Here is a 19,704-nt window from a genome sequence, read left to right as displayed (position 1 = left end):
TTTTGTGAAAATCAATAGGCCCACTTTCAATTTTCTCCGGCTGGCTGTTCAAAGCCTCAATGTTTTCGCAATACATTTTAACAATCTGTTAAAAGGAGTGCTTTTCTTAGCTGTGAAGTTATGTCCAGCTCCTTTTAAGCTAGATGGCACTAGTACGTTCCACAGAGCTGCAGAGAGGAAATACTAGGAGAGAAGGGAGAATTGCCTGACTTTTGGCTGGAGGTCGTGCTATTCTGGGGGATGAATGGGGACAGCTGGTTCACTGGCCACCTCATTATTGTACAGTTGTGGCCTGTTCAGAGTGGGGTCATTACTGAGCTTGCTAGTTGAATTTTACTTTGACCAAATGTTTTTGTAACCTCTCTGTTCCCAGAATAGTCCTATGAGAGAGGCCTGGAGATTTCTGACTCTGTGGAATGCAGAAGGGAAGGAATTAAATGACTCAGGCGGAATGACACAGAGCAATGGCCAAGATTAGCACTAAAGGCTGCCTCTCTGCCTCAGAGGTCATTGATGGGAGCTCTGTGTCTCCATGCTGATGACCCCCTGACCCCACCTGGCAGGGCCAAGCAGCAGGATCCGGAAAAACTGCTACAGGAAACACACACACACAGCTCACTAACCCCCCTGCAACTGATTTGGGGTAGGAGGCCCCCCACCCACCGATTGGGTTATATCAGGTTGCAAGAGTAAACATCCTCTTTAAAGGTGAAGTCTGCCTTATTTTCAGATCAGGAGATGTGCAGAAATAACCATCATCTCTCTTAGCCTAGAACAGTCAGCTTTTCACAGGACTTTATCCTCTCCCCTTTGTAAAACTAGGTGCCTGTCATGTTTTGCAGGTTGATTATCGTAAATATGTGACTGTAAATTTGGCAACGGCTCATCCTCATTACGATGCAGCTGGAAATGTCTTCAACATAGGCACAGCCATTATGGACAAGGGCAAGACCAGATACGTGGTTTTTAAGATCCCGGCTGCAGTCCCAGGTGGGTCACTCTGGGAGCACAGTGAAGCCAGGGGTGGCTCCTTCTGAAGAGTGCCAACTTCTGTTAATGACACTAGACTCCATCTGACACTTTCCTTCCTAGATGGTTCAGATGACAGGAACTCACTTTTCTTCTTTAGGAAGAAAAGAGATGTTGCTGTGCTTCCTTTGGGAAGAAGTAAATCCCTTTACTATTTTAAACTCCTTTGCTTTAGGTTCCAGTTCATTAATTCATTAATTTCTCCATCATTCATCTATCATGTATCGTCTACTCGTGTCCATCCATCCTCTCATCTATCCATCCATTCATCATTCACCCATCTACCCTCCCTCCCTCCCTTCCTCCCTTCCTTCTTTTACAGTCATTTTTTCAGCCTTCTGACAAACCTTTGTATGTCAGGGCTATGCCACCCACTTTCATTCCAGCCCCCGATGCCAGGTTCCCAGGTTTGTTCAGGGTGCTCAGTCAGCCCTGCTGGGATCTACTCCAGATCCCCGCCCTGTTCTCCGGGCTTTCTGGACCTTCTCCACTTTGTGTCGGGATCCTGGAGGGAAGCCCAGGCCAGTTGTGATTGCATGTTCCTGAGGGGGAGGAAGGCGGGGCTCCTGGTCCCTATTTCTCCAGGACCCTCCTGGGAACCACACCAACAAGACCAGGCCTGCGATGGTGGCTGGAGACAGGGCAGAACCACGAGGGTGCTTGGCCTGACCTGGTTTAGAAAAACTGGTTTCTATCTGTGACCCCTGTTGCTTCTCCTCCTCCCCATAGTCCTGTAGAACCTCCTGAGCAAATTACCAGGCTCTGGGGTCAGAAGGTAAAATGAGTCTTCTTGTTAAATTGAACTCCTATTAATTAAGTCAATAAAGGTTGCTATAGGGTCTAGCTTGGAACCCTCAACTATCAGACCTGGGGATGATCTAGGCATTTGAGTTTGCCACCTCATGTTACAGAGGAGGACTCTGAAGCCCACGGGATCAGGTGGCTTGTCCATGGTCACACAGTTTGCAGGAGCCGCCAACATCGTGCAATATCATGCTTCATGCTGGTGGCTTCCCTGGGATCACGTCCATCGCCCGCCTGCCAGGCCAGGGTGCTTTACATTTCAGTGTGCTTTACATTCCGTTTGTTTTGTGAAGAAAAAGACTAACCCACAACCCACAGCCTCCCTCCCACCAGCCAGCTGTTCACAGTATGCGCAGGTGGCCACAAGGAAGGTAGGGACGCTTGCAGGTAACTCATTAGAAACCAGCCCCAGGCCTGGGTGGGGAGGCCTTTTGGCCAGTGGGTGACTCATCCTTGCAGAAGAATAAGAAAACCAAACGTGTACTGAGCACCTTCAGCGTTTGGGCCCTGTGTGAGGTACTTAGATTACTCCATTATTTCATTCTGTTCTTTGCCTTCACGCTGACCATTCCACTAAGCCTCAGTTTCCCATCTGTAAAATGGGAATCATATAGCCTACCTCGATGGTCATAGTATATGTAAAAGCCCCTCTCATTCCCAGGTATTTCAGATGGGCATTGCCAAGAGCAATTCATGGAAACTCTGTGAAATACATGTCTAATTTAGAAAAACTCCAGTTTTCCCTTTTGCTTCTCTCCCGCATGTCTGCTGCGCTTTCACACTACTACCACACTCACAATGCTTCTGACACTAGATGTGTGTGTATGTGTGTGTGTGTGTGGGGGGGGACGTTTCCCTACACCAAGCAATTCTCTGCGATACCAGCTGGTGTCCTGTAACTGAACTCATTTCTAAGGCTGTCTACTTGATAGTGTCAGACCCCTCAGGTTAAGGGCTCAGTCCCACAAGACTGCTCCCATCCCATGTAAGATGCCAATTGCAAGTAGTAGGTCCCCAGTTTACCTACAACTTCTGGTCGACTAGGCTACAAATTGACAGTTCCCACAATCCCCTCCTCAGGTTTAATTAATTTGCTAGAGTGGCTCACAGAACTCAGGGGAACACATTTACCAGTTTATTGAAGGATATCACAAAGGCTACAGATGAAGAGATACCTAGGTTGAGGTCTGGAGGATCCTGAAAACAGGAACTCTGTCCCGTGGAGTTGGGGTACATCACCCTCCCGGTTTGTATGTGTTCATCCACCTTCAAGCTCTCCGAACCCCATACTGTTGGGCTTTCATGGAGGCTTCCTCACCTAGGCATGATCGATTATTAACTCCATTTCTAGCCCTTCTCCCCTCTCTGGAGGGTAGGGGCTGGACTGAAAATGCCAAGTTTCTAATCACAGATTGGTCTTTCTGCTGACGAGCCCCCACCCAGGAGCCCACCCAGAGTCTCCTCATTAGAACAGAAGATGCTTCCAGTGCTCTTATCACTTCCAAATTTACAAGGATTTTAGGAGCCCTGTGTCATGGATGGGGTCAAAGACCAGGATTAGAACAAGAGATGCTCCTAGTGCTCTTATCATTTAGCAAAGAAATGACAAGGGTTTTAGGATCTCTGTGCCAGGAGCTGTGGGCAGAGGCCAATATACCATGTTTCCCTGAAAATAAGACCTCACCGGAAAATAAGCCCTAGCGTGATTTTTCAGGATGACATCCCCTGAACATAAGCCCTAATGCGTCTTTTGGAGCAAAAATTAATATAAGATCCAGTCTTATTTTCGGGGAAACACGGTATTAACATATTTTTTCTATTAACACATAACATCAAGTGATGGTTTTCTGGGGCCAGCCCAGTGGCTCGGGTGGTTAGAACGCCATGCTCCTAACGCCAAGGTTGCCGGTTGGATTCCCACATGGGCCAGTCTAAGAGTGTGAACAATGGCTCTACCTGGAGCTGGGCTGCTATGAACAGCCGGAGGTCGGCTTGAGCTGCCACAGGCCAGCGTGAGTGGCCAACGAGAGCTGCCGTGAGCTGCTATGAGTGGTGGACCGACGACCGGCAACCAAACTGCCTCAGCCGGGGGGAGCGCAAGGCTCATAATACCAGCATGGGCCAGGGAGCTGTGTCCTACACAACTAGACTGAGAAACAACAGCTTGAACCGGAGGGGGCGGGGAGCTGGAAGAAGGGGAAAAAAATGATGGTCCTCAGCAAAATGTTAAAGCGTAAGCCTGGGCAGCCGGCCCATCACCCAGGTGCTTGAAGGCAATGTAGAACCTTGGGCCCCAGCACACTGAGTGACACTCACGTTTTGTCGTGGTCCCCAGATGATCCGCATGCACGTTCAAGTTTGAGAAGCACTGCTCCAGAGCAGGGGTTGACAAACTTTCTGTAAAGAGTCCAAGAGTAAATACTAATATTTGAGGCTTTGCAGGTCCACAGCCTCTGTCACAACTACTCAACAATGCTGGTGTAGCTCGAACGCAGAAGCAGCCACGGACCTGCGTAAAGGAGGGAGTGTGGCTGTGTTCCAAATACACTTTGTGACTTTGTGGCTTGGTGTTTTCAGATTGTAGAACCAGGTCTCACAAGGGAGGGAGGGGTGGGCCTGAGCAGGAAGGACTTTGAGCCTCTGCCCCTGTGTCAGCCAGGCAGCAACCCCTTCATCTGGTTTACTTGTTGGCCGATATTCAAAGGTTCTTCTTAGTGAGCAGGTCAGTTTGAGAGGCTCAGCTGCAGGTGCTGGTGGCGTGGTCTGTGGCAGAGAGGCCCCGTACTGGGCCTGAGCCTTGCTTTTATTCTAGAGGGCGGGATGAAGAAGAAGAGTCCCTTGGAGCACGTGGAGGTGCTCTGCTCCATTGCCTCCCGTTCCCTCTTCTCCCCGAGCTATTACCACAGCTTCGGCATCACCGAGAACTACATCGTTTTCCTGGAGCAGCCTTTCAAGATGGATATTCTCAAAATGGCGACTGCGTACATCCGGGGAGTGAGCTGGGGTTCCTGCCTGACTTTCCACAAGGAGGACATGGTAAGGAGGCCTGGCTGGGACCTCCAGTCCTAGGACAGCCAGAAGCAGAGACAGAGGTCAGCATGGAGGAGGTTTCCAAGGGAGGGGAAAATGAGCTACCATGGAGTCTCCCCAGAGGCATCAGCAACCTTCCAGAGAGTTCTGAAGCTGGGATGGTCCTTCAGAGTGGTCCCGAGTTAGGGCAAAGGGGCCAGGCCTTTAAAGTCTGTAGAGCAGATTGTCCCCGAAGGGGGTGTGACCTTGGACAAAGTGGCTTCATCAGCCACAGCAGTCCCCACTCATCCAGCAGCAAAGGGGCTGCTCCTCATTCCTAACTAATATCTGGGCTCCTGCAGCCTCCACCATCCACTGACAAGGACTTTTCAGCAGCCCTGCAGCCCTAGGGAATGTCAGGGAAGAGATGCCATCGACTATTCAGATATCATAATGACAGAGTGTTCCTCCAGACAGTATGAGAGAAATGTCATCAATGTAGGTACACCTGGGTGCTCAGTGTGTGTGTGTCTGTCCCCGGGTATATATGATGGCTATATGTATATGTATTCACATATGTACATGTATGTATATGTGTGTATGAATAGACATATGCATGTATATGTGTACATATGTATATTTATTTGCTGTTTTTCCTTGTGAAAATATCAAGTAATTCTCAGTGTCATCTCTTGAAATAATACAGAAATATAGAAAGCAACATATCAAGTCCCCGTCCCTTCTCCTACCCTCCCCCCCACCCACTCCCTCCGTCAGAGGGAACCACCACTAGCCATTTGAAATCCTTCTATTCCTCTTTTAATGCATCGTGTATATCTTTATGTACGTAGACAAATATGTGTCCCATTGGTGGCTGGCCACCTCTTTAAGGCCTGTCTTCTCTTATCAGAGAGGAAAGTGAGGTGTTTGAGGGAACAAAGGAGTGAGGTGAGGTCCCGCCTCTGCTCAGACCTTTTAGTTATTTCCCATCTTCCTTGGAATAAGATCCAAAGGCCTCACTCATCGGCCTGTAAATCCCCACGTGCCCTCATCCCAACCACTGGCTCCCTGCTCACTCCACCTCCTCCTGTATCACCTGATCTTAAACCAGCCAAACATGTTCCTGCTCAGGTCCTTTGCATTTTCCATTCCCTGGAATGTTCTTCTCCAGATGGCTTCCTCCTTCAGTTAATCTAGGTCTCAGCTACGGTCTCCCGAACCTGAGACCTTCAGTACCTTGCCCCAGGCTTCCTCCATCCCCTGCCTTGCTTCATTTTTCTCAGTAGCGCTAATCATCCTTGACATATTATGTACGTATTTGATCCTTGACTGTTGGCTTCACCCCCATTGGGATATGAACTCCAGGAAAGCCAGGGCTTGGTTTTATTTGTCTCTCCAGTTCCTGAAAAAGTGACGTGTCGTAGGCCCTCTACAAACATTTGTGGAGCGAATGAGTGAGCCAAGCTGGGTTTGCTCTGCAGCCAATTCCTCAGATGTGCTGAGGAGCATCCCACTGGCAGGAGCTACAGGGCCTCTGGGCCTCCCCCCTGAGGCCCCTGGGGGTTCCCTGGCCCTGGAGAGTTCCACAGTGAGGAAACAGCCCCTGATGGCAGGGCAGAGAGCCCTGGAAGGGCTTTGGAATGCGTTGCAAGAACTTTCTGAAAGTCCCTGTGGCTGAGCCAGGGATTGAGATCCTGGGGAAGAAAAGGCTTAATATAATCACCCCTGTACTCACTTCCCCAAACCGACTCCCACCACCACGCTATCAAAGCCTTCCTCCTCTGCAGCTCCTTAGCATTCAAAGCTTGATTCTGGGAGAAGGTGAGGAAGAAGCAAACAAGAGGGAAGAGGTGGTGAAAGAACAGCCTGGAGTGGTCCCTCCCTCCCTCCCTTTCAGAAGGAGGGTGGTTAGGCCAGAGCTGCCAAAAGATAGAAACATCCCCCTCCCCCCTTGAATTAGGCAACTGGAGCTGCAGATACGGCTAATTACCACCCAGGGTGATACTGCCTTGTGACACCCAGAATGTGTGTGGAGGCCTAATGAGCTGTTACCCACGTGGGCTCCTTAACTAGAACCAGGTCACTCAGCCCTCCAGGGCAGGGGTGTTGCTGTGACAACCGCATCCTGGTAGCAAGCTCTGCAGTGGAGGTTGGAGAGGGGACTCAGAAGGGTAGGTGTGGGCTTAGAGTGTTAGGGGCTCTGGCTGTGGATGGAGCTCAGAGAGGCCTGGAGGTATGGCACCTGGTCAGTTCTCCCCAACTTGGCCGTTTCCAGGGATCTGGCATGTTGCCGCCCACCTGGAATCACAGTCAAGTGAAGGAGGGTAAACAGTGCACCTCTGGGGCTTCCTTCAGACACTGTCTTCCTGGTGATACAGAGGCCCTGGGCCCCAAACTTTCTCCTCTCCATTGTAAGTAAATGACCAGAGATGCACCCACAGACAGCCCCCACTTACTCAGTGCTTCTGCATGGCTGGCACACAGAGGGTCAGAAGGGGGAAGGGACACTCCAGGGTCATGAGCTAGTACATGGCAGGGCTGGGTCTTGTCCCATTCCCAATGCCACCGCGCTGGGCCAGCAGAGGGAGAGCTGACCGCTGAGTGCACCTCTTCTTTCAGACTTACATTCACATAATCGACCAAAGGACCGGGAAGCCCTTGCCCACCAAGTTTTACACGGACCCCATGGTGGTCTTTCATCATGTCAATGCCTACGAAGAGGACGGCTGCCTCCTGTTTGATGTTATTGCCTACAAGGACAGCAGCCTCTACCAGAATTTCAACTTGGCCAACCTGAACCAAAACTTTGAAGAGAACTGTAAGGTCACCTCCATTCCCACCCTCAAGAGGTTCGCCGTGCCCCTCTGCATGGACAAGGTAACGGCTTGAAGACAAGCCCGTTTTATTCTTAGGGAGACAGGAGCCCCGCTAGAAAGTTGCTTTGGCTCTGATTTGATTGATATTGAAGTCCAAAATGAGCTGTTCTTAAAGAAAACATTTTAATTATTTTCCCCAAAGTAATAGATGCTCATAGTAGAAACTTTAGAAAACACAGATTATGTAAAAAGGAAAAAAAATTCCCATAAACCCGTTGTGGATATATTTGTATTGCCACCTAAGTCTCTCTCTCTCCATTAATAGATAGATAGATAGACAGACATATACATGTTGATATATATACATGCACATATAATTGATATATGCATACAGTATATGTATGTAATATGCATATCTAATAAATATGATATATATCTCAATAAAGCAGTTAAAATTATATACATATATATTTCTTAATTTCCGAAAAGGGAATCACAATGTACATAATTTTTAACTGCTTTATTGAGATGTAATTCACATACCATACAATTCACCCATTTTCATTCATTTAGAGTGTACATAGTTCAATGGTTTTTAGTGTATTCACAGAGTTATACAACCATCATCGCAATCAATTTTAAAACATTTTCATTACTCCAAAAAGAAATCCCATACCCCTTAACCATCACCCCCCCACCCTGCCCCCTGGTCCCTCCATCCCTCCCAGCCCCTGGCAACCACTACTCTCTTTTCTGTCTCTGAGGATTGGCCTTTTCCGAACATTTTATATAAATGAATCATACAATAATATGAGGTAATATAATTATGCCTGGCCTCTTTCACTCCGCATCAGGTTTTCAAGGTTCGAATGTGCTGTAGCATGAATTAGTACTTCACTCCTTTTCATGGCTGAATGCGTACATACTCTTTGTGTACCACTGTTTTCACCTATTTGTATGTCTAAACATCTCTCCAGGACGTTAAATGTTCTTCAACAACGTCATTTTGGTATTTTCCTGGCAGCCCATGGCAGGGATTCAGCACCATTTGCTTCGCCAGTGCCCTGCTGTTGAATAATCCTGTTCTTGCATTAACAATGACCACTAGGTCAGACGTTATCCTCAATTAGGGTGATACTGCCAAGGCACTGGGCTTGGTTTTGGAGGCTGCGGAGACTTCTGGCTCCAGAACTCAGTGACTTCATGACTTAATTAATTTAAATGAAACCAAATTCAGTTCAACTCAATTTTGATGGCCCATATTTACTAAATGCCCTAGATGTGCCAGGGACTTTGCTAAGCATTTTATTTTCCTTACCTCACTTAATGAGCCAAACAACCTATGGGAGGTCCCTCATATTAGCCTCACTTTACAGATGAAGAAACTGAGGCTCAGAGAGGTTAAAGAATGCACCCAAGGTCACACAGCCCAGAATGGCAGAGCTGGGATTAGCATCTACACCAGCCTGTCTCTAAACCCATCCTAATAGCTCCTAAGGAGGATAACTCTGCTGTTCTCTCCAGTAGACCTAATGTCTGGAAAGAACCCCAGATGGGTCACACTGACCCTTCTCTGGGCTCTGCAGGCCTGAGGAGTAGAGGGCACTCCTACCCTCACTGCTGGGCTCCTCAATGCTGGGGTTCAGGCATCTCCCAACCAGTGAGTGGGGCCTGCATTTAAACACCAGGTTTGTTTGTTGTTCCTGTCTCTCCAGCATGTCCCCGTCCGAAGTCATCTGTGTATCTATCATGATTTTTACTGTATTTCCAATCACCTCCATTTAATATTTACAAAGTCATGTTTTTGCTTAAATCAACTCACTCTTGAAAGGAAACATATCACTACCCAATGGAAAGCCAGCCTTGCTTGCTGCAAATAGAAGGCACACATGGGCATAAAATTAAAAAAAAAGGGGGGGGGGGAATAAAGCAGAGATCTTAAGCTCTAGCCAGATACTGTTGCTTGCCAAGACTTAATCTCTTTGTTAATAAGAAAGTTCTAAAAGTATTAGCTATGAAAGACATGGTGGCACCTAGCTGAGCCTCTCTGCTCAACCCAGTCAGAAAGATTGGAAGAGAAAAAGGAATGAGCTTTTCTCCGCAGATGATTCAGGGCTATTGAATGAACGGCCATGTCCCACACGAGCATCACATGAGCCAAGAGGTGCAGCCTCTGCACCCCTTGCTCTGGGCAGTGCCTCAGCACAGGGCCTTGGACTGGACCTCCTGGTTCAGGGAAGCAGTAGGTGGTCACAGAGCACACAGGAGGCAAATCCCAAGGCCCGGCCCCCACCTCATGCCAACCTTAGCCAGGGGATGACACACAGAGAGGAAACACTCCCTCCCACTGCCCATACACCACAGGGTTTTATAACCTTTTATCACGCTCAAAAACGATTTACTTCCTTGGAACCAGGCTAAGAAGTTTCACATGTATGTTTTAAAAAGTCACCTTGTGAACCATCTGTCGCTTTGAAAGTAACACAGAAGAGTGAGCCCTGGGAAGGGTAGCTCAGGCCACACTTTTTAATTGCTACTTATTGTTCCTTCGAAATGTTTTCTTGCTTCAGTTTCAAGTCGCCCCACTTGCATATTGAAATCAGAAATTCAAGCAGGCAGACACAGCCTATATGCCCAGATCCGGCAGCTCTAGTTTCTTCCTATCCAAAGGCTTATTAGGGAAGAATTACAGGAGACGCCACCCTTTCTCAAATGACCTTCAGTCTGGGGCCCTCTGCCTGCAGCCCTGTTCTCTTCCCACCAGACCTCCACTCCATTCCTGGTTGCAGGTCGGACTCACCTGGCGGCTCTGAGACCATGTCTGCTACTGCTGGGCCTCCGCCCGGACCAGTGAAGGCAGAACCTGGGGGTGGGGCGCAGGCATGGGCATAGTCTCAGAGCCCCCAGCAGATTCTAATTTGCAGCCAGGGAGCAAATTCCTGCTCATCCTTCAGGTCCCAGGGTCATTACTCCCCTCAGATGAAGTTGTACACTCTAATGGCACTTGCAGCTTTTTGCCCAATGTTTATTTCAAGTATAGGGAACTTGTTCAGACACCTCTTCCTGTTGAAGCGCTAAGATAAACTGTCTTATCAGCAGTTTATCCCCTGCACCCATTACTGTGTCTGGTACTTAGAGGATTCTCATTAAGCTCTTCAATATTTTAAATGAATGAAAATGAGCAGCAAGGTCTCCAAAAGAGCCCAAGGTCTTCCTTTAGCATTGGAACGTTTCCCAAGTGGAAAGTACTTTTCATGTAGAATGGGCCGTAACAAAGTATATTCAAAAGCCTGGGACACCCTTGCTGCCCTAGATTCTCTTGCATTCTGGCCAGCTGGGGTCAAAGGAAGGAGGGGCCTCTTGGCACCCTCAGCCTGTTTATGTAGGATGGCGCGGGGGTTGTCTGAGGCAGGGCTGGGCCGGGAGGGGTGTGGGCGTGTATAGACAGTCCCTGCCGGGCCCTGCCCTTGTCCTGCAGGTGGCTTCATAAGCTCTGACTTCCCTCTTGATAGTCATCCACATATAAGGGGCCATCATGGACAGGCGGTTGGGGGAGGATAGGCATCTTGGACCTGCAAGGGGTGGCTTCAACTCCAAGCTCAGTGTATTTGGTTTTTGTCTTGTCTCCAAATGCAAAAATGACCCGGTATTATAAGAGTAGCCGCCATGAGAGCTCATTCTGTGCCAGGTCCTGTGTTAGATGCCTTTTCTGCTCTCAGACCCTAGCAACAGGGGCCCCTACTCTGGCCTTGGCACTTTGGGGGCCCTGATCTAGCCTTTCTCCAACAGTGTCCCTTCTCCACAAGGTGGAGTTCACAGGGCCATGGGCTCATGTGCACCCAGGGGGTACCCTCCCCCACCGCAACCATGAACCAGCTACCTGGGACCCCTGACTTTTGCCCACGTAGCCCCAGGCCTGCTTGTACCACCTGCCCCTGTACTCCTCAGGGCCCATGAGGTGGCCACGGCTTGGTTGTGCTGGTTTGGGTAGCCATACGGTAGGCAGGAAAGGGGCAGGGACAAGCAGCCCAGGCCCGGAGGCTGGAGCTTGTTTTGTCCCCCTATTCCAGCTCTGAATGCAGAAGGGTCCTAGAATTCTAAACTCACACGTGTCCTCTTCCAGACTAGCACCGTACAATAGAACCAGCTGCGATGATGGAACATTCTCTATCTGTCCACCCAATTCAGTAGCCACCAGCCACAAATACTATTGAAATGTGACTAGTGTGGCTGAGGAACTTAATTCTGTGTTTTCCCGAAAATAAGACCTAGCCGGACCATCAGCTTTAATGCGTCTTTTGGAGCAAAAATTAGTATAAGACCCGGTCTTATTTTACTATAATATAAGACTGGGTATAATATAATATAGTGTAGTGTAGTATAGTGTAGTGTAGTGTAACATAATATAATATAATATAATATAATATAATATAATATAATATAATATAATATAATATAATATAATATAATAATATAATGCCGGGTCATATGAATTTTTGCTCCAAAAGACGCATTAGAGCTGATGGTCCGGCTAGATCTTATTTTCGGGGAAACATGGTTTTAAATTTTACTTTTAATTTAAAATTAAATTTAAATAGCCGCCCATGGCTGGTGGCTGCCATATTGGACAACATCATGCCACCACATTATGAAGGTCTGTGTGTCAAGGTAGGGGGAGAGAACGGAATTTTACTTAATACTTTGATATATTTAGACCTACGGTTGGTGGGTCTCCACTCTTATCCGGGGTCCTGCAAATTTTAGGGAGAGTTAAATGCTTTACATCCTTCTCACCTAGTCCATGCGACAGTCCTGAGTGATTTATTATCCCCATGACTACAGATGAGAGAGAAAGTCACTTGCTCAGTTTTGCAGAATTATCAGTGGGATTGAATGCATGTCTGCCTGGCTCCAAGTTACTAACTACCGTGGGTCTGGCCCTGGACCAGGTGTTTTCATAACCACTATTTAATGTAATCCTAACTATAATCCTCAAACGAGGGTTGAAGGAACCTCACTAGTACCACCCCTAACACCCTCCCCCCGCCATTTTAAAAACAATGCACTGGGCTCAGAGAGGCTGAGCAAGTTCACACAGAAAGCTGGAGAGTCAGATTTCACACCCAGGGCTGCTAACTACAAAAACAGTGTTCAGGGGGGTTACTGAGATGACTTCTCGGGGGAGTTCCCGTGAGTTTAGGGCTTTCAGAGCAAGCCTGCAGGATGTTGTTGAATCCTGGCTGGAAAGCAGTTTCTTCCCAAAGCCAACCAAGCTTGTTGGCCACTGAAAGCAGCCGAGTCATGTTCATTACTGCTGTGTGTGGAAAAATTCAGTTTACCCCTCAACCAGTCCGACCAGTTTCAGGCTGGAGGTAAAAGACGTCTCTGCAGATAGACTCCCTAAGAATCAAGCCCGGGACATGCACAAGACGCCTGTTGCTGTCATGTGACCAGGAAGGCACCAGGAGGGGCCTCCCACCAATTCGTGGTGCTGTGCATGTGGAAGCATTCAGAGCTTCCGCTCATAAGACACTGCAGGCGCTGGGTGACTTTTTCATGCACCTCATCTCATTTAATTCTTACAAACACCCTGCAAAGCACATGTTTTGTCCCTTGACAGTTAAAGGAAAAGCTTGCTGAGTCATGCCTCCACTCATTTATTCGGCGATTACTTCCTGGGAGCTATGTGCCACGCACTAAACAAAATCTCGTCCCTGTCTCCATAGGGAAAGACAAGCATAAAAGAAGGAAGCAGCTCCATAAAGGAGATAATTACAGCTTGGGACAAATGTCTTAGCGACACTGCAGACTGAGTGGTTAGGGAAGGGGATGAGACCTGCAGGATAGGAGTGGGCCAGCCTCAGGACCTTTGCACCTGCTTTGTCTTCTACCTGCAGTGCTCTTGCTTCTGAGCAGAAGAATTGCCATTGAGGGTCTGGGCCCAGGCTTTTCTTTTCTTTGTGTGACCTTGGACAAGACACTTCCCTTCTTTGGGTCTCAATTTCCTCTTCTATAAATTAAGGGATTGAACTAAACAAATCTCGAAGGGCCCCTATAGTTCAACAGCTAAGATGCAGTTAATTTTCTTCCCTTTCCAGCAAAGAGCAGCTATCGTTAAAATTCTGTGTGTGTGTTTTTAATTATTAAAGCCCATTTTGGAAAATTTGGAAAGTAGAGAAAAGTTCAAATGAGAAGTCAGCCATAACAATAATTCTCCCCTGTAAACACTGTGAAGGCAGGGACTTGTGGTCTTGTTTCTCATTCTCCTCCAGTGCCTAACTTCAACTCACCCCTAGTGGTAGTAGTACTAGTAGTAGTAAATACAACAACGATATCATCAACAACAGTTAACATTTTTCTAGCACTTCCTGCTAACCAGGCCCTCTTGCAAATCATTTGAGTGGATTATTTTATTGAATCTGTATAATAATTTGAATTTATATGATGCATATACTATTTATATGATGCATGTACTATTTATATGATGCATGTACTATACCTCATTATATAGATGAAGACACTGAACTTCAGAGATGCTAAGTAACTTGTTCAAGGTCTTGTAGCTAGTATGTGGGGAAACAGGGATTAGTAGATGCTAAATAAATATTGAATCAATTGTGTTAAATCCCTCTCCTGGGTTTCAATGATGACAGTAAGGTACTGAACAGAGCAAAGTTTGATTGTAACTTGAGACCAAGGAATGTCCTTGATAGATATTTTTCTCCCAAGTAATTTTTATTGCATGTTTTTTTTTCTCTTTTCAGCAGTCATATAATATATTTTCATAGGATAAAACACTGAAGATACAGATAAGCATAGAAGAAGAAATTAAAGTCCCAGTATGTGCCACTGCTACTTATATTATATCTTAATATCTGATATATTTCTCCCAGGCTCTTTTCAATGTAGTTTTCTTTTTTTGTAACCTGGTTAAACTGAGACTGCATATACAATTTATTCTACTGCTTTTTTCACTCAGTATTCTATCATGAGCATTTCCCATGTTATTATGAACTCTTTACAAACATCCTTTTAATGACTGATGCAGCCTTTTACAGATGAATCATCCAGTATTTAAAAAGTGAAAACATAGGAGTACAATAATTTCACCTGTGAGGGATAAGGTGGCCCAAAGTAGGAAAAAAGAGCCATGATTTGAGGGGCTACTGTCCTATCACCTACCCGTTATGCAGTCTTGGGGGCATCACTTCAAGTCACCGATCCTCATGTTTAACTGAGAATACCAATAGTTTAATAGCTGCTTCCTGTGATTAGTGTGAGGCCAGAGACGGATGACGTACACGAAAGCGTTTTTGTGTTTTTTTGGTTATTTTTAAATGTACACAGTAAAACAAATGTTTGCTCTGGATAACAAGGTTTCACCTTTTTTGGGAAACTGGTTCTTTCAGAACGCAGAAGTGGGCTCCAATTTAATCAAACTGGCATCTACAACAGCAAGAGCCCTGAAGGAAAAGGATGACCAAGTCTACTGCCAGCCAGAGTTGCTTTATGAAGGTAAAATGCATCTTCTCTCCTTGGGTTTAGGGAAGGGCAACATTTCGTGAAGACCCCCCAGGCCTCTTCATGTAATACCTCCTTCCGAGGCAAAGGAGCTGCTCATGGGTGAGAGACAAAGAGGCAGCTCTTGGGACGCCCCAGTGAAAAGCATTTGGGGACAATTGTCTTTCCTAGGTCTTCAAACAACCCCCAGGAAGGCACGAGGGTGGTTGTTGGGTCCGACGACTTTCATGTCTGTTCTCTACAAATGCTGTGATGTACTGAACATGGACGTACATTCAGATTTCTACCTCTACCCATTCACAGCACCCTGCAGAATAGGTGCTCACAGCTCCATTTCACAGAGGGAAAACCGGGCCTCAGAAAAGTTGGGCTGCACACACAATGTAGAACCCTCAAATAGAAGTCACAGCCACTGGAGGAGGGCTTCTTAACCTGGCACTGCGGATACCTAGGGCCAGTCATTCTTTGTGGTGGGGCCGTCCTGGGCATCGTATAAAAGGATGTTGAGTGGCATCCCTGGCCTCGACCTACCAGATGCCAGTCGTACCCCAACCCTGAAGTGGAACAACCAAAATGCATGTCCAGACATTGCCGTGGTGGGCACCATTGGCCTGATTGAGAACTACTGCCCTAGATTTCTATAGACTATAATTCTATATTAGGTAGAATATAATATACAATATAATAAGCCTTATTATATAGAATATATAGTATATATTCTATAGAATATAATAAGGCTTATATAGAATATATTAGAATTATATAGATTATTAGAATATATTATATAGATAATTGAATATATAGATAATAGAATATATTATATAGATTATTAGAATACATTATATAGATAATTATTATATTATATAGAATATTATATAGAATATAATAAGCCTTATATAGAATGTATATAATATATATATTATATAGAATATAATATATATAATATATAGAGAGAATATAGAATATATATTAATATAGAATATAATATAGAATACATATATATATTATATAGAATATAATATATAATATATATAGAATATAGAATATAATAAGGTTTATTATATAGAATATAATAAGCCTGTGGGGCGGGGACCATGTTTCTGTGCTCAGTGTTATCACCAGCATGTCACAAAAGTCTGGCTTAGCTGGGTCTGAACTTAACATCTAAGTGCGAATGAACAGGCTTTCCCAGGACACTACGAGTGTGGCAGGGCGTGGCTCTAACCTAAAAGCCTTGCTCCCCACATCGGCTGCCCCATGCCAGGTTCAGGCATCCAGAAGTGTGCATCCTTGGAGACTCACCTAGGATGACCTCAGGTTTGCCCACTAAGAACCATTTCTGTAAACAGCGTCCCATGTAACCATTGTGGCACCCCAGCCTCTTGGAGTCTTTACCAGTGAAAATACAGATCTTGTTCCTAATTCTTAAGGCATCAACTTCCATTTCCTCTCACTCACCACATCGTGTGAGCAGATGAAGGCTTAAAATATTATAGCCTTTTTGCTTCTGAGAAGAGAACTCCTGTTTATTGTAGCAATCTTAGGCAATACTGAAAAGCATGACAATAGACAAATCCCTCATAATCCCTCCACCCCTGACAACCCTTGGAAATGTCCATCCAATCTTTTCTATTGTGTATGGATTGCTTGGCACACGAGTATGCCAGGCCCTCTTCTAGGGGCTGCGGAGACATCTTCTCCTTTCATCCTGTTATTCACATTAGATGAGTTCACACATAAGGGGCCTAGTTTAGGGCCTGGTCTTTAGTGAGAGTCCAGCAAAAGCTGTCCATTATTAGAACTGTAACCAGCAGCTGCTGGCATGTATTCTTGTTTTAGAACTGAGGACAGCAAAGCTGAGAATAGTTCGCTAACTTGCCCAAGTTAGGCAGCAAAGCCAGGATCTGCACCTAGGTTTCTCTGACTCGAAACCCTTAACCTCTGCATTTATACTTTTTACCAAACGTGTACCATACCATCTAGAATGTTCTGAAATGGCTTCTTCCACTTCATGAACGTAGCCTGAGAATTTTTCCACATCCTGCAGATTCTTCAAGAAAGTGGCTTTAATAGCCTTGCATAATTCGCTGGGATGAATCACACTCTCCTTAACCAAGTGCCTATGGATGACCATTTACAGGTGGGGGACGGGTGGGGTCCCAGACCATGTTTGAGGGGCCTAGGAACATCACGGAAAGTCTCAGGCTGCCTTTGGGGCCAACTGTGGGCATCAATTTCTGATTTAAATGTGTGGGTGGTCTCTCCTCGCGTTCATCTTGACCTGTCTCTTGGAAGGGTCACCATTACTCACCTGTGAGATTAGACATCTTCCCCTCTCAGTAAACCGCCCCCCTTCATTCCTTAAGGAGCCTGATTACCATTTATGCCTTGGGTCCTTCTCAGGAGGCCTTCATGATGGGTCCATCCCTGCGTCTGTTCTTGGACGCTATATTTTCACTGGCAGTTGGCTCCAACTACCTGGCATATTTCATAAGAGGGGCACTTTCATTTTCATATTCAGACTTAGAAATTTGACACAACAGGCGTACATAAATATATATGCACTTACATGGACAAAATTTTAAGAATTTTTTTGAATTACAAAAATACTAAGTATAATAAAAATTTCACACAATGAAAAACTTAGAATGTACAATATAAAATATCAACTGTAAGGAACTTATCACCCCAGCATGTTTTAAACTTTTTCTCTTCATTTTTAACATAATGGAAATAATTCTGTAATCATCCTTTTACACTTAATTCTTATGATATGGAAACTTACCCATGTTATTAAAATTCTTTGTAAATATTAATTTTTACATCATGGTGTTATATGAATTCACCAGGTTTATTTAACCATTCCTTATTGACACTCCTCCCACAGATGCAGAAATTTCTTTTTCACACCCACACACACGTGCATGCACATGAGGCCTTTTTTTTAAAGAGCTTTAAAAAATTGCAGTAGCCTCTGATTGTAATCGTGCAGTTATTTTTGATTTCTATCTTGGATAATTTAAGATGCTTATATACTCAAAAACCTACGCCTGTCTTACCTTGCTCCTAAACCTTCTAATAGTGCTGGGGTAATTATCAGAGGTTCCCTCCCCCTGCCCTATGACCACCAACGACCCTGATCCAATCCAGGGCCTGAATCAAGTTCAGGGATCCTGGCCTGGGAGCTGTTTTGGTGCAAAAGATACCCAGCCTAGAAGAAAGGGTGGGTGCTCCCAGCCCTCAGTGGTGGGGGCTTCATCGGCTGTGTCCTTCTCTCTAGGCATAGAGCTGCCTGGGATCAATTATGCTCACAACGGGAAGCGATATCGATACATCTATGCTGCTCAAGTTCAGTGGAGTCCCATCCCATCCAAGGTACTGATCCCTGTGTGATCACGGCCTAGAACCATCACGTCTGTCTGCAGAGCTGAAGTCTCAGAGGCTCAGACTGGGTGACCTTGATCAGAAAAAGGGCAGGAGGGAGATTCCCTGGGGACAGCAGGTGGTAGGTCAGAGAGTGAGGTCAGTTTGGGACAAAATACATTGGACGCAATGATGAGCCAGGCAGGAGAGGGAGCCGTACCTAATGGGCTGAAGCTCGGGGAAGCGATAACGGCTGGAGTCTGTCCATTGATTTCTTCATCCCATACACGTTGATTGAGCAACAACTACCCTGTTTCCCCGAAAATAAGACGAAGCCGGATAGTCAGCTCTAATGCGTCTTTTGGAGCAAAAATTAATATAAGACCCAGTATTATATTATATTATATTATATTATATTATATTATATTATATTATACTATATAAGACCTAGTCTTATAGTAAAATAATACCGGGTCTTATATTAATTTTTGCTCCAAAAGACGCATTAGAGCTGACTATCCAGCTAGATCTTATTTTCGGGGAAACAGGGTATGGGCTACAAGGTGGGAGGCACCCAAGATAAGGAAGTGAACGGGGGATCCCAGTCCTTTCTCTCAAGAAGCTCACTCTCTCAAGCAGAGGGGGTATAGTTGAAACTTGGGGTGTTCATTTTGTGTTTTAAAACTATTTGTGGACCACTTGCCATATTCCCAGGGACTATGTTAAGTGCTATACAGACATCACTTTTCCTTAATATCTTCATTTTTTAACAATAAAATGGAAAATCTTTTTTAAAAATGCAAACAGTGAAGAAATGTACAAAGTAAGAAGTTTCCCACACACACATACCCATACCCCAAGTCACTGCCCACTAACCCCACACCCAGGGGGAAACAGGCGTCTTGGAGACGGAGAGAAGTCCAGGGACTTGTACTTTTAAAACAACAAAGGAAGTGGAATGTACTTTAAATGTTTGTTTATTTAACACATACATATTGTGAGAAAAGGCCAAATACAAGATAAATTCAGATTTTTATTTTGAAAAGAATGCAGTGTGTAGTGTGAGCTGTGTGGGGATGTTTGCTTCAAGTCAGAGGGAGGCCGCTTCTGCTTCCATTCCTTTTGTTCCACTGACCCGCGGTAGATGTCTTTTTGGAGTCTA

At 45.7% G+C, this 19,704-nt stretch overlaps 1 protein-coding gene across 9 annotated transcripts in view; it reads left to right on the top strand.

The window, feature by feature from the left end:
* Positions 1-19,704, top strand: part of BCO1 (beta-carotene oxygenase 1) — a 62,262-nt gene that overhangs the window by 28,730 nt on the left and 13,828 nt on the right. For all 9 annotated transcript variants that reach the window (XR_016022026.1, XR_012490121.2, XR_002135803.3 and 6 more), the window contains 5 exons: positions 843-990; positions 4,646-4,869; positions 7,462-7,719; positions 15,068-15,173; positions 18,460-18,554. Coding sequence is in view for 6 of the 9 variants with exons in the window: in XM_088800216.1 (XP_088656342.1) it covers positions 843-990; positions 4,646-4,869; positions 7,462-7,719; positions 15,068-15,173; positions 18,460-18,554 (831 nt within the window). In the remaining 3 variants the exon portion in view is untranslated. The remainder of the gene's footprint in view (positions 1-842; positions 991-4,645; positions 4,870-7,461; positions 7,720-15,067; positions 15,174-18,459; positions 18,555-19,704) is intronic.

The sequence above is a fragment of the Rhinolophus sinicus genome, chromosome 8 (genome assembly GCF_057876585.1).
Source record: "Rhinolophus sinicus isolate RSI-liver-muscle chromosome 8, RSI-T2T, whole genome shotgun sequence".
In the NCBI taxonomy this organism is placed as follows: Eukaryota; Metazoa; Chordata; class Mammalia; order Chiroptera; family Rhinolophidae; genus Rhinolophus; species Rhinolophus sinicus.
The sequence above is the reverse complement of the archived record's forward strand: the minus strand, read 5'-3'. Positions and strand labels throughout refer to the sequence as shown.